Source organism: Lathamus discolor, chromosome Z (genome assembly GCF_037157495.1).
Source record: "Lathamus discolor isolate bLatDis1 chromosome Z, bLatDis1.hap1, whole genome shotgun sequence".
Taxonomy (NCBI): Eukaryota; Metazoa; Chordata; class Aves; order Psittaciformes; family Psittacidae; genus Lathamus; species Lathamus discolor.
The window spans coordinates 34524115-34538803 of NC_088909.1; the positions used below are offsets into that span (position 1 = coordinate 34524115).

General features: G+C 38.5%; 1 protein-coding gene across 2 annotated transcripts in view; it reads left to right on the forward strand.

Moving 5' to 3' along the window:
- The window catches only part of SSBP2 (single stranded DNA binding protein 2), a 172383-nt gene that overhangs the window by 30896 nt on the left and 126798 nt on the right, over positions 1 to 14689 (forward strand). For both annotated transcript variants that reach the window (XM_065661183.1, XM_065661184.1), the window contains exons 2-4: positions 2310 to 2382; positions 8305 to 8366; positions 10058 to 10142. In XM_065661183.1, the coding sequence (XP_065517255.1) occupies positions 2310 to 2382; positions 8305 to 8366; positions 10058 to 10142 (220 nt within the window). The remainder of the gene's footprint in view (positions 1 to 2309; positions 2383 to 8304; positions 8367 to 10057; positions 10143 to 14689) is intronic.

Below are 14689 nucleotides of genomic sequence, written 5' to 3' on the forward strand. Positions count from 1 at the left end.
TAGACCAAGATGTAATAATGCATATTAAAGAATTTGAGAGGTTATAACTGGTTAATTAGCACATTCCATGTATACAGTTCAATGTTTTGGGAATGTCTTTTTTTCAGTGTTGAAATTTCTTGAAATTTTTTTTGAGAAGCAGAGGTGATCACAGGGTAGCAATGTTGACTTGTGCTGGAGCACCACTGCCTGCACTGTGTTTGCTGGTAGACTCCAGGAGTCCTGAGATCAGACTCCCAAATTTGCCTGCCTGTTGTAAGTGTTGTGGTGTCAGTTTGGGTATGCTGGTGCAGTATTTGCTGAAGCTTTCAGCAGATGGCAGACCTGTGAAGGTGGTGCACCTGCAATGCAGTGATTTTGAGCTGTTTCACTTTCCTTTGCGGGGCAGAAAGGATATGACCACACAAATTCTTGTATTTGGACTGCAGGTTTCATGTTTTGGTAAGAACCAAAACCGGAATCTTGGAAGACAAATGAAATGCTTTGAAGCGTATCTGGTATCCAAGTCATCTTGGCTGCTGTAGAAAATACCTTCCTCTCTGCCTTTTACATCTTTCTTAGGTCTTAGGTTTTGTCTACAACCATTTATTGCTTAAAATTGAATGGCAGTTGAACTGGGAAGAATTAAATCAGCAAGATGTGACTTTGTTTGACAGATGCAGTTACGCTTTTGGGATGAGAGGCTATTGTATGTGATCCCCTCTCCACACTACTTATAGAGACATATCACTATGTCCTCTTCAAGCTGCTTCACAGTTGAGCCCTAGATTATGCGGTGCTCTTTTAGAAGAACCAAGTGTTTTTTGTTTAGCACTCTGAACTTTACATTTGTATATGGCACAATGCAAACTCATAACTCTTCTGTAAAATACTGGAATTAAAAAGCGAATGAGACGCTTCTTAAAGTTGAAACTAAAACCAGTTGTGTTTGAATGTAATTTTTTTCTTTCAATCTGTGGGCAAAAGCATATTTTGACTTTCAAAGTTAGAGAGAGTAAAGTCGTGTGTGTATTGCATGTACAGTGAAATGTACATGCAGTCTTCTGTGGAATGCCTGTCCTAGGTTTTACAATTTCAGACATAATAAGTTACTGCTGTAATTGCTACTCCATCAGTGCCGTGATGACAGTTATCACATCTAACACTGCATAACGTTTTGAACAGTAACAGGAAAAATAGGTTCTCTGCCTCTCTACTTTGTTTAGTTAAACTACATATTTTTGAATATGAATAGTAAAACGTTTTAAATAATAATAGCAGTGTATCACAGGGTGCATGAAAGTATATTTTACTTCTTAAAAACAGTTCAGCTACCAAATTTGAAAGACTCACAGGCTGACTTTTTATCTTCTTTTCACAAACAGAAATGTTTCGTAGACAATTCCCAAGCATTATTATTAAATCATTCTTTCAAAACAGAGATTCCATTTTAAAAGACTTGAAACATACAGACAGACCAGAGCCTCCCTGGGGTGTCAGCTGAGGAATAGGAATCGTTACTTCTTCAGTTTTCTAATTCAAATCTAGCCTACATAGCCTATATCAAAAGAAATCGGCTGTTGTTACTGCTTCCCTGTTCTTTGGCTGTTGAACAGGGCTTCCCACCTCAAGTTCTGGTGGGGAATCGTTCAGGAAGGGAGTCCTCTTTCTGCAGTGAGATCCTTAAGCTGCCTCTTTGAACTTAGTTGAAGATGTGCCTAGGTTATGCTGAATATAGGTTTTTTTGAAGCTCCTTTGGAAGGTATGTCTTTTGTAGCTGTGTTGTGGTCTGAACTCCTAGATGCACAAGTCTGAATTAATGTAAAAGTCTCGAGAGATGTGGTTGTACTGCATGCCGTAGATGGGATTACTGTCACTGATAAAGCCCGAAGTTTGCATGTTCTTTGAATAAACAAAGGCTATTGTTCAAGTGTGCTAACAGCTTGACACGTTCCACATGTGAAAAAATATCATCTGGAAAAATGATCAGTATTGCTGTAACGAATGTATTGTATTTACAGTTAAGCACACCATGGAGTGGGCAAATACAGAGCAGCAGTAGGTCAGTTGTTAGCTCACTGGGCACTTGTCCAAATACAATTAAAAATGTTGACATTAAGTAATTGGGGGGGTTAATATTAACTACTATTTAAATGCCTCTGCTTGCACTGACCTACATGCCTAGTTTAAAAATTTTGGTATAGGTAATAGATTTGACATGTTCACTATGTAGTGATTTGTGAAAGGTAATAGAGTGCAACTTTGTTTCTAAAGAAGAGGAGCAAACAAATACACAGTACTAAATATTGTCCTTTTTATTTATTTTCCAGATTAGCACTGTATGTATATGAGTATCTGCTCCATGTAGGAGCACAGAAATCAGCCCAGACATTTTTATCAGAGGTATGTTTCCCCATGCTTTTTTTCTCTTACACAACTTTCCAGTGTGTGCGAGTGAACTAAATGTACATGGGTCTAGAATAAGAAGCACTGACAACCTTGAATACCTGTTTATGTTGATCAGCATAGATTTCTGGTTCTGTGGTAGCCACTTTGTCATTTAACACACCTTTGAATAACTATTTTTGCTGTGATTTGTTATCTCTGTTCTACGATTTGCTGATACAGATTAATCTATTTTTTGTAACAAATGTGCATGCTAGAGAATGCATCAACAGTACTATTTTTTTATAACATTCTTGTTGTTGATATCTCATTGTGAATTATGTACCCTTCCAAATTATACAGTGATCGTGTACTTTACAACCTGTTGTTACACATGTGCAGTTATCATTCTCTTTAGCACCGCTGATCTCTCTGTGTATTCTTACTATGCTTCCCACCACTTCTTTTCATCTGGCAAATCAATTATGAGTACAACCATTTAAGTCCTGTTTCTTAAAGACTTTAAACTGCTAATGGAATTTTCACCTTTACACAATAGTTACTGTTTCTCACAGCCTTTCAAAGACTTTGTATGCATCTTTTGAAGACTGAAGTAAATTATGTCTCTTTAGCATTTTACACTTAATCTGAGATACAGAAATATTGTACACCAAACACATTGAGGTCTTTTGAGTTTATTACGGTTTTTAATGTTTATTTGATGAGAACACTTAAGATAATAAAAATAGTTCGATAGTTAGCAGAAGTGAAGAAAAATAGGCAATATGTTTCACTAGGAGTATTTGCTGCTTCAGCCGATACTTCTCGAAAACCTAATGAAATTACTGTGCTGGTGATGACATTTTGGAGGTGGGAGAGGGGAGGATGAGAACCCAGGGCATTGTTTGTGATGTTTATAAAGAATTCACATAGCAGAGATATGGAAAAGAGGTAGAATCGTGATGATATCAGTTTATGGTAAAGTATGTTTTTGACAGTAGCTTTTCCTCTTTGGTAAAGCAGTGGAAAAATAAGAGAGAAAATAATGGAGATTATAATCTTGGCTTTCCCAAAACAGCTGTCATTTGTAAATAAAACACTGTGCAATATTCATTTTGCTCATTTTGTTTTTAGGATATAGTTGCAAAATAATCAGTTGGCAGAAGTATAACTGGTGTGACATTTGGGTTTCTGGAAAACATTCAGTACAGGGTCTAGAAACTCGACTTCTGAAAGTAACTCAGTCTTCAGTTACAGAGAAACTCTCAGGTCTGAATTTTGAATATGAGAAGGTAAAAAAAATCTTTCGAATTAAGACCGATAGTAGCCAAAAGATGGTGAACACTGCTCAGGAACAAATACTAGAGTTGGTATGAGGTGTCACATGAAGCTGTGAGTTTATTTACCTCATTCCTTAGCAGTGCAGAAGGTAAATACTGTGCTGGCAATACTTGTGAATGGTCATAATCACTGATACAGAGAACCCCGGAAAAAATTACATATGGGTGGGCAAGTTCTAATTGAGAAAACTGCACACTAGTGCAGCTTGGAGAAACTAAACTAAAATGAGGAAGTTAAAGTGACAACTAGTAAAAGATGCAATAGTTCAGAGTAACTCTAAAACTGAATGTTGGGGTGTAAAAGCAGTAAGCATACATAAATTGTCTGAGCTATAGAGCAGGCAGTGGTATCTATGTATGTATAAATGATAAAGACTAAAAGCCCTTCCCTTAGAGATCTAGCAAGATATGTGTCTAAGTAATGGAACAAAATTAAGAAAAGGAAGATTTTAATTGGGTATCATGGAATCTGCTACTAGATAACCCTAATCCTAACTTGGACATGGTTGTCCTAAGCAGTCCTGTATTTCTGTAGTGCTCTGTATCTAGTTTGGATTTCGTAGGACTGATCCAGAAGTCAAGGGGAGAATCTGCCCTATGAGGAAAGACTGAAGGAGTTAGGTCTTTTCTCCCTGGGAAAGACAAGGCTCAGGGAAACTCCTCACAGTGTTTCGGTACTTAAAGGGTGGCTACAAAGAAGACAGAGGCTTTCTGTTGTGAGGAGCCACATGGAGTGGCTACAAGGGCAGTTTCTTGCAGGCCCCCTTTCTGTATTGGGAGAATGTTATAAGGTCTCCCTGGAGCCCTCTCTTCTCCAGGCTGAACAAGCTCAGCTCTCTCACCCTGCCTCCAGAGCAGAGCTGCTACAGCCCTTGGAGTGTCTTTGTGGCCTCCTGAACCTTATTAAACTCTTCTTACCTCAGCCCACAGGTTTTTTGCCTTTTCCTAGTTCTTCTCCCATCCCGCCAGGGGGGTGGAGTGACTGAGTGGCTGTATGGTGCTTAGTTGCTATCTGGGGTTATACCATGACTGTCCTTTTTGGTGCCCAATGTGGGGTGCCAAAAGGGACTGTTGTGGTTTAACCCAAGTGGGAAACTAAGCCCCACACAGCCACTTGGTCCTCCCTATCTCCAGTGGGATAGGGGAAAGAATCAGAAAAGTTTGAAAACTTGTGAGTTGGTGTAAAGATAGTTTAATAGGTAAAGGAAAAAAATTGCACACACAAGGAAAGGAAACTAAGGAATTCTCATAGAATCACAAACTGGTTTGGGCTAGAACGGACCATAAAGCTCATCCAGTTCCAACCTCCTGCCATGGGCAGGGACACTTTCCATGAGACCAGGTTGCTGGTCTTGGACGCTTGCAGGAATCCATTCGCCACTTCCCATGGTCAGGCAGTTCATCCACACCCAGGAAAGCAGGGCTCCATCATGTGTAGTGGTGACTTGGGAATCTTGCTATTGATCCAAGCATTCCCCTTTCATTCTTTTTCCCCCAGCTTTACATGCTGAGCATGATGCCATAGGGTGTGGCCCTTTGATCAGTTGGAGTCAGTGGTCCCAGCTCTGTGCCCCCTAGCTCCTTGTGCACTCCTAGCCAGCTCGCTGGTGGAGTGAGGAGCAGAAAAGGCCTTGATGGTGTAAGCACTGCTCAGCAATAATGAAAATGTGTTATCAACACTGTTTGCAGCACAAATCCAAACATAGCCTCATAAGAAAATTAACTCTCTTACCAGTAAAAACAAGCACAGTTCTCTTGCGCACAAAAGGCTGCACCAGATGCTCTTTCAAGGGCTCTTATAATCCGAGCCGTTCTGTGATTCTATGGTTCTATGAGTCAGTAAGGTCTAGAAGTGCTTTGCTGAACTAATTAAAGGACAAGGTGGGCTGTGCTTTGTGGTCCTTGTGAGGACAGCTTTCAAAGCTTCATTGTTTCCATCTCTGAAAGGCAGGGCCTAAAACTCATGTAGCATTTTCCTGAATCTCTTGGTAGCAGACCTCTTCAGTTTCTTGGCTGTATCTGGTATCCTGGTCTGCAAATTTACTTCCTTTCATGAGACATGGCATGAAGTAACCCAGCAGCTGTGTCATACTGGTTTATGGTACAATTGGTGGAACAGCAAGGGGCAAGCAGAGCTAGCTTTCATCTAAATCGTCACTGCTTTTGAGGGTTGAACAGAGCTATGTGTATGGGTTACACACTTTTTTTGAAACAAAAGAAGCTGTTCCGCTCCAGAATCTTCCCTTTGGTGTCACAGCTGCTGCAGTTTCCTTGAAGAGCTGATCCTTAGCCCACGCGTGTTCTGTCCTTGAAGCTAGCTTCTAACCTTGGGTGAATAATTACGTTAGCCTGGCTGGAGCAGGAAGGTGGGCATTTCCCAGTTAATCAGTCCTCGTGTATGACCTTAATCAATACAGTTGTCAATGATGGCATTTTTCCTAAATTAATTCTTTATAATTCGTTATTTTTAAGTCTCTCTTATCAGACAGAGTGACATCTGCCATGTGAGACAGAAGCATTGGGTTTTTTTTAATTTGAAAAGTGAAACAAACTCCCTCCAAACAAGACCAAATTCTGCATTCCCTTCATGCTCCTTTTCTGAATAAATTTCTCAATATTAAATATGTCCTGTTAAAAAGGGCTAGTATAAGATCTGTGAAATGGGTAATTTCCCCATTAAGCCCTGCTTTGAAGAGGATGATAGTGGTTGGACATAGTGAGGGCTTTCTACACAGACATGATTTTACCTTTTAAGTGAATGATTTTTCAACTTCACAAATGATTTTTTGCTTTGGTTGCACGCTGAATCTCTTCATTATGTTGCTTTTGAAGAGGTCCTCGGTATTCCTGGTGATTAACACAAGTCTTTCCAAGCCATTCCCAGTGCACGTGAGAAGCAAGCATGCCTCAGAGAAGTTTATTTGAAGAGTGTGTAATACCTTTGCAGTAGCTTTGGCTTTTATTTGCATTTTTCATTTTTATAAATAATTTTATCGCCAGTGTTTAAGCAGCAGCTTTTAAAGTGATGCTTTTTATATATTAACTACCGTTACTTGGTGGTTGTGAGGTTGAATGCCACACAGTTGGATCATTTTGCTTTACCAACAGAAGTGGTAGTGCCTCATTGTTACCTTTTAAAAATATTTTCAAGAGACATTAATTTTGAATATTTGCATTTATACAATATAGTAAAATTATACTAGGCTACTCCATACTAGTACAAAGAACATTTTAAGGTGTACAGGTTACGTATTCTCCTGCAAGCTATTGGCAGAACTTGGATGTGTATAAATTTGTGAAGAATTAGATGTGGAAATCAAGTTGGAGTTGAGAATCAGAGTTATATTCTCTTTTGGAAATGCCAGCTTTACCAATGCCTCTGGCAGAATGAACACTGTATCTGCCTTTTATAGTAAGCTTTTATGTACTTTTATAGATATGTCTTTAAATGTCTTTCATATTAAGGCTGTTTAAGCATTTCATTAAAACAATCCTCTGTGTTTCATTACTTCGGTCTCTAGAGTAGAATACGGTTTGGGTTTTCTTTAACAAATTTTTTTATTAACAACATTGGACAGGAAATAATGCTATGCGTAGTTGTAACTGGAGGAATTTGGAGTGCGTGCAACGCCCTAGTTTCCACCCAGTTCTAACATGAGACATTTCTTCTGTGCAGTGTTGTGTGGATTTCAACAGGACTTTCAGTTACTTGCAGCAGAGTTCTTCAGCAGTTGCATGGGCTTTATTATAGCCCAAAGTATTTTGCAGTTCAGGGCAAACTGATGACTATGGCTTCAATAAAATGGTTGAGTGATTATCATTAAGACACAAGATTTGGGAAGCATTGCAGAGAGGCAGAATGCTGCTCACTGTGTGTTACATTGTTTCATAGGTTCGCTGGTTAACAAGAAAAGTATGAAGTCAAGGGTAGTAAGAGTTTTTTAAGTTGCATTTCCTTTGAAAACAGTTTTAAGCAAACTAGGCTTTCTGGGTGGGAAAGAAATCACAGCCAGTGTAGCTGTTCAGGAGGGATTGCCAGCACAGACAAACCAAGCCAAACTAGCATTGTCACTGCATGGTGGGAGAAGGAGTTACAGCTAATTTACCTCTAGCAGTAAAGCACTCCTTGAGGATTATAAAACAGCGCCTGCTTTAGATGTGGAGGGGAGACTGCCACCTGCTGAATCAGTTACATTAGTTCTGTCTTCTATGTTTTTCCTTGGTTTTCCTTGGAAAATATTTTCGGTCATTTTAAGGGTACTTTTTAACACTTCTTTTTTCGTTCCATTGGTCATGCGTTTTTGACCTTATGGAGTGATACAAAGCATGTCGCTAATAACATTGTATTCAGAATCTAAATAAAAAATACTCTAAAACATGCTTTATTAAAGTAAGAAGGAAAACCTTAATTTAAGCATCAGCTCTATTAGTAACTAATGAAGTGATATGGCTGCTGAAATTGATGATGGTAAAACCTTTCATAACTACAAAACCTTTTATTCTTTCCCTTTTTTTTTTTCCCTGTCTGCATGGATTATGTAATGCTTTTTAGTCACCATCATCTGAAATGTGCACCTCTGTTTTTATTGTTTTGTTTTAGATAAGATGGGAAAAAAACATCACACTGGGGGAGCCCCCAGGATTCTTGCATTCCTGGTGGTGGTAAGTATCAATTTTCTTTTCCTCTCACTTTCAGAGTATGCCAGCTGCTAGTTCTAGCAGTTGGAGGCAAGAAATTCAGGTAAACATTGTAAAAGGAATGTGAAGATGAGGATCAAGAGCCAGTTTCTTGTTAAGGAATGAAAAAAACCCAGAAAATTAGATATGGAAAAATATACAGATAATACATACAGGAAAACACTGTGTAGTGTGCTGATAAGAAAGCCTCTTTGAAAGAAGGTGGTCTGCATATCTTTCTTCCCCACCTTTGGTAAGTGGTGCATTTAAGAGATTATTCTACATATCCTAAATAATTGCATTAAAAAAAAACCCTGTATGTACAGAGACTGCATACAGATGTGAGTTTCCTCAGCCTACAGTCCACATTCTAGTCACGGGAATAGGATTTGAAAGAAATTAGCTGAACTCAAGCTACCAGCCTTTTTGGGAGGCGGTGTGCATTAGCATGGGCTTGTGCTGCAGTGTCTGCATTTGCAGAGTTTCTCTCAGCTCAGAAGACAGGTAGACATGAGGATGACTTGTAATTTTTTATGCATGGTGGCATGTGCTTACATATACTAGTGTGCGGAGACACACCAGTTTGTGCGTGTAGCATTCCCAAGGAGAGAAGAGTGTTCATAGTCACTGCTGTTTAGCTGTGATGTTTATTGGTTGTCACCTGATTGGAATATATCCAGTATACCTGTGTTTGAAAGAATTGCAGAGAATATGTCCAGCTATCAGGAGTACAAGAACTTACACATTTTTAAAGTGGTCCCATTTGAACCCAGGTGATTTGCACAGCTGCATGGAAGGGGGTGTATATGACACCTTCATTGACCTTTCTTTCACAGCTTTTAGCTGTGTGATGGGAACCTGCATAAGAAAAGTGTGTCCATTGTATCTCTGATGTCTGCATTATCCTTTATTTTGCTTGTCTGCATCAGTGTGCTGAAATTGCCCACATTCCTTATCACGGTGCTGGACTAAGTTACGAAGGATTAAGTATAAACCAATAAAGAAACACTCTGAAACTCTAGCAAAAAAAAAAAAAAAAAAAAAAAAAGAATCCTTTCAAGTTGTTCTTTCATACACATAGTTTCATTCCAGAAACTCTGTGTTGGAACTGGTACATGTATAACTCTATGTGAAGGGGAGAAAGACCAGTGGGAGTACCATAATTTCCTTTCACTAGCAAGAACATAGCCATCTATTTCCTACTCTTGTCCCCACACCTGTTTCTCTGGGAACTTTTGTTTAAAGCCCAGGGTCAGACCTTGGAAGAACTCCCAGTTTTCTCTCCAGTTTCTTGCCTTTTCATGTCACTACAAATCCATCCCTTCCCACACATTGTGATAGTTAATTGCAGCAGTCATCAGAGGGATGAGGTTAAATGCAAATCTTCAGTAATACACTTGAACTTTGTATATTAGACTAGCTTCCTGGTCTGTACTACAGTGGTATTAAAGGAATACAACACTGCTTTCCTCATAGAATCAGATATCAGGACTTGACTTCTCAGATGTTTTGCAAAGCTAAATTCTTTCTTAGAGGAAAGTGTTTTCATCCCTTGGCAAGGAAGTGGTATGTCTGTTTCTATATATGAACATGCGTGTGTGGTGTACATACACCATAAAATCTGTACGAGTATTACAATGATCTTCTCACCATCTCTGTATCTTGTTAACTTGCAGTGTATTTTGGGATCTCTACTGTGCAGCTCCAGAAAGACGAGAAACATGTGAACATTCAAGTGAAGCAAAAGCCTTTCATGACTATGTAAGTTTTGTGTATCTTTACCACACTCTCATTAATTGTACGTATAAATATGATAGAGAAGTATTTTTGCAATACAATGGTTCAAAAATGTAGGTGTCGTAAGTTCTCGGTTTTTCGGGAATGCCTTAGAATTAGGACTTTTTAATACTTTGGTTGCCCAGCACCATAATAACTCCTGGAAGCCACCTCAGAGATCAAAGTGCTGTCCTGTGTGCTAAGGAAAAATGAAGAATGTTTTTCTGTCCACCCCACCATGAACACATCAGACAAATGGAAGCACAGATGTGTCCTGTCCAAATATCTGTCCTCTGTTGATGCTAAAGAAAAAGCAGTTCAGCAGATGGAATTGATCCTCTGGCTTCTGTCAGGGTCATACTGACTTAAAATGTAGTTGTTTTTCAGGTATTTTTGTGTCTTGAAGTAGGTATTTTTCATCAGCATAATAAACACTTAGGTGCCATAGAGTAAATTAAATGCAAAATCACCTCGTCCAAGAGAATGGGAGGAATAAAGGGCAAAATTATTATACCACTTTTGATGCTTCTGAAACTTAGTTCAAATCCCAGCAGCGAGTTAGTTGGCGTTTTGCCTGCAAGGACTAATAATAATAATGATGATGATGATGATGATTAATAATAATGATGATTATGATAAGGAGGAGGTTGTTGATGATGACAAGAATAATAATATAAATAAATAAATAGATAGATAGATACATTACTCTGGAAACTAGGGTCCAAAATGTTGTAACAGTTTCATTCCACTTCTCCAGTCTCGTAGCATAAATGGAGTTCCCCAGAAAGGTGTAGCTTCATTCCAGAGTTAGGATGGAATTTGAGTTCCTTTACTACATGAGCTGCTGTCCATCTGGTGATATCATTTTTACTGACAAAATCCTTTGGAGCCTGACCATGCTTGAGTTTATTGTTCAGGTCTGAAACCTCTTTCCTTGAGCGTTTTCCACTGTCTTGGAAATCCTATCTACTTGCTGCAGAAAAATTTCTACAGATAAAATTAAAATTAGAGTGCCATATCCCAATGTCTTACAAAAAACAAATTTGGAAAAATGGAAATTAATCACTTAAGTGGCCATTTTCCTTTTTCTGTAGTCATACTTGGATAACATCTTGGCATCTCACTGTATGTGGGTTAATGTTGATAACTTATTTGTACTTAGCAATGACTTATGTTGTAAATGTAACATGAATACAGTTAGAACTGTTCAGCTTATTTTACAGAGACCAATGCCACTTTAATGCTGTGTTCTTTAGATTATGAGGCTAACTGGTAAAGGAGCTTGGACAGTTTTGTACAGTCATGCCTGGGCTACATTTACTACTAGTGATAATTAACAAATAAAAGAATGTCAGAGGGAGAAACAGAGTTATAAGGAAGTCTTCCACGCACAGAGGTGTCAAGGTCAACCAACTTGGTAAAGCATATTCCTCAAATTAAAAATTAAGTAACTCTTACAAGTACAGTTGCTGCAATCTTTTTCACCTCTTCCGTTATCAGAGCATGGTTTTATTCCCCACTGAAATATAGTTTTACAGTAATAGTCCAAGTCTGCAGGGAATGACATCAGTGAATTAAATCCATAGAGATCAGAATCCAGAGTATGATGGTTGACTTCAGTGGGAAGCATTGTGCATTCAAAATATAAAAACAAAAAGGCAAAAATCTGAAAGATGTAGATGTTGTGAAATATTTACAAAACAAATTGACCAGTGAAAGGAATTTTTCAGAGAAAAAATTCAGTGTTGTGCTGGCATCACCCTTCCAGTGTTTTTAACTTCTACAGGTCCTGAAATATCATGTCCTTGTTGCTCAGTTCTGTTTGCATTATGATGTGTATTACAATGTATCTGTGTGTGATACAGTTATGTGATTCTCTGGATGTTTAAGTTACTGTATAAAGTTGTGTCTGATGAAGCAGGCTGTTTTGCTGAGTCAGTTCTTGGCTATTTGCGTAAACAACAGTAAAACCAAATTCTTTTCACTAGCTGTTATTTAAACTTTCTTATGTGTATGTGCATACAGGTTTCTTTCTATAGTAGCATCCTTGTTCTGCAGGGAAAGGGTTTGGAAGTGCTATTTCGTTGTGTTCATACTGTACTAATACAACTTTTGATATTTATCAAGCTAATGAAAGAAGAGTCATGTCTGACAGCAGGAACATGAAATGACTGCAAGGTGGAGGCTGTAAATGCTTGCAGTACTAATAGTGTTCATCATACTAAAAATGCAATAATAAATAGATAGAAAAGCAAAGGCCTATTCTGACTTTAAAAAGGATTTTCTATACTCATTCTGGTGTTCTAAGTATTTGCAGATCCTCCATATTATCTAAAAGGGATTCTGTTTTTATTTTCTATTGAGACTTACTTGTGATTGGAAATGTTTTCTTCTGAGTGAACAAGATTCTGGAACTCATTAGGTACACTGATATATTTTAAGCTTGAAAAGACATGCATGTCATGAAAGTCACTGTGCAGGATCAGGGAGATGGGTTCTGGCCTGGAAGTTTTAACGTAAATGATTTAGGATTAGAAATCATTCATATTTCAGGCAACTCAAGGAAAAAAAGTGGTGCTTGCTCACCTAGGCTATTGATACTGCAGCCATTGCGGTAGAAATAGCTTATCTGGAGCAGAAAAGCCCCCGTGTTTCTTTTCCAGGTACCTATTACTTTTCCTGGAGGAAGACTTCTCTGTGCTTTGAAGTCCTGTGAAAAATCGTTTACATAGATGTTCTGAGACAAAATTTAGCTGTCACCGTAAAATGGGATTTTCTTTCTTTACCTCTTCATCTCTAGTTAAGGTCTCATTTTTCTAGGTTTTGAACTGAGATCTTCTGTTGAAAGAAGCAGGTTCCAATGTTCATCTTGTTTCCTGCCTTCTTTTCGCTTCTTTACAAGCTGCAAATGTACTAGGTCAAAAGGAGATATAAAATATAAACCTTGTGATTACTTGGAGAAGAAAAATGATGAATTTTCAGCAGCACCCTCACCAATGAACTTCTGACTGCCATAAGTAACCATTCTCCTTTTCCTCAGGCCTGGCCATTCACTCACATCTCTCTACCCTGGATTTGGAGGAGCAATACCTGAAAAGTATTTCTTTACAAGATTATTTCTGTACTTAACAGTTAAGATCTTTTTATAGTCCAGGGTCCCTCTCTCATGCTCCTTACAATGGAAGCTCTTCCATGTGGTGTTTGTGCAAAGAGGGATCTATTAATTCTCACAAGTAGCTTTAGTAAAATCTTGATTATTTTTCAGGTAAGATTTTATTAGTGTTTTCCTCACAGCTCTTTGAAAGATCACTTCTTATGTGAGTAAGGGTCTCATGTTTGTTTTTATGGCTCCCTAAAGAATGTCGGGTAATTTGCAGAGTAAGAAAAAAGACACATTCATTGCCCCAGAGACTGTACGGTCTCATAAGCTGATACCATGTTTCCACCTGACTTGTTATCACATTTTAATAGTAAGCTGTATGAAAGAGAGCTTAGCTTTATGTGAGGGTTGTAGGGTATATTAAGACTATGCTATAATCAGTTCTGTCCAGATTATTCCTTTTAAAGGTCATAGTGAGAAGTTATTTGGCATGGTGTTTGGACATCTGGATGGCTGGTAAATCTCTTTGTGAGTCTTTCATAAGAACCAAGTTGTGTCTCTGCACTTTGCTATATTTTATGATTAAAAAACAATTAACCACTTTCGTTTCCGGACCCATCTTCCTTCAGCAGAACTGAGGCATTTGCCTGCCCTAAATGCCCCAAACCCCCTTGTTTATCATTAGTAGTACTTGGAATTTGAGTGGTTATGAATATTTTTACATCTTCTTTTTGGACTGAAGATTGCCATGAAAGACCTGGGAGAAGATGTTCTCTGAAGGCATGATTGCATGTTTGTTGGAAGTGACTGTAAATCTCAAGCCTTACTTTCCCACAGCGTAGTGAAACTATTCTGCAATGAGGACAGCTTTAGTTTAGTTTCATTAAACTCTTTTTTACTTTGGAAACCCACACAGACCTCTCTTTTAGGTACAGGTTTTTGTCGATCTAAATGCGTAGAAGCTTACTCTGTTTCATAATAATTTTTGAAAATGTATTTTGTTGCTGTATTCTCTTATTGGTCTGAACTCATGCTTACCTTAAGCGCAGTCTTTTCCAGGTAGTCTATCACAGGAACTCCCTTCTCTGCCTTTTTCTCAGGGGTGGAAGAACTTGTTTTAACTGTTGATTTTCTTGCCTTCCTAGCTCTTGCTACTGTGATCTCCTGTAAGGCAGCCTAGCTACAGCAGCTTGTGCTCCTAGGTCTTCCCAGCTTTCTTGCTGAAAATTGAATTCTAGATCTGTTTTCCAGCTGTCTGTTTCTGTGGAGAGTGCATGTTAACTCCTTCTGCTTAAAACATCAGAACAAAAGCTTGCAATCATCCCTAAGTACAAGAGATGACAAGTACTGGGGAGGGACGGAAGGAAGAGATCAAAGATAATCTACAAAATGATAGATTCGGTGTCACTGATGGGACAAATGCCAAATTGTG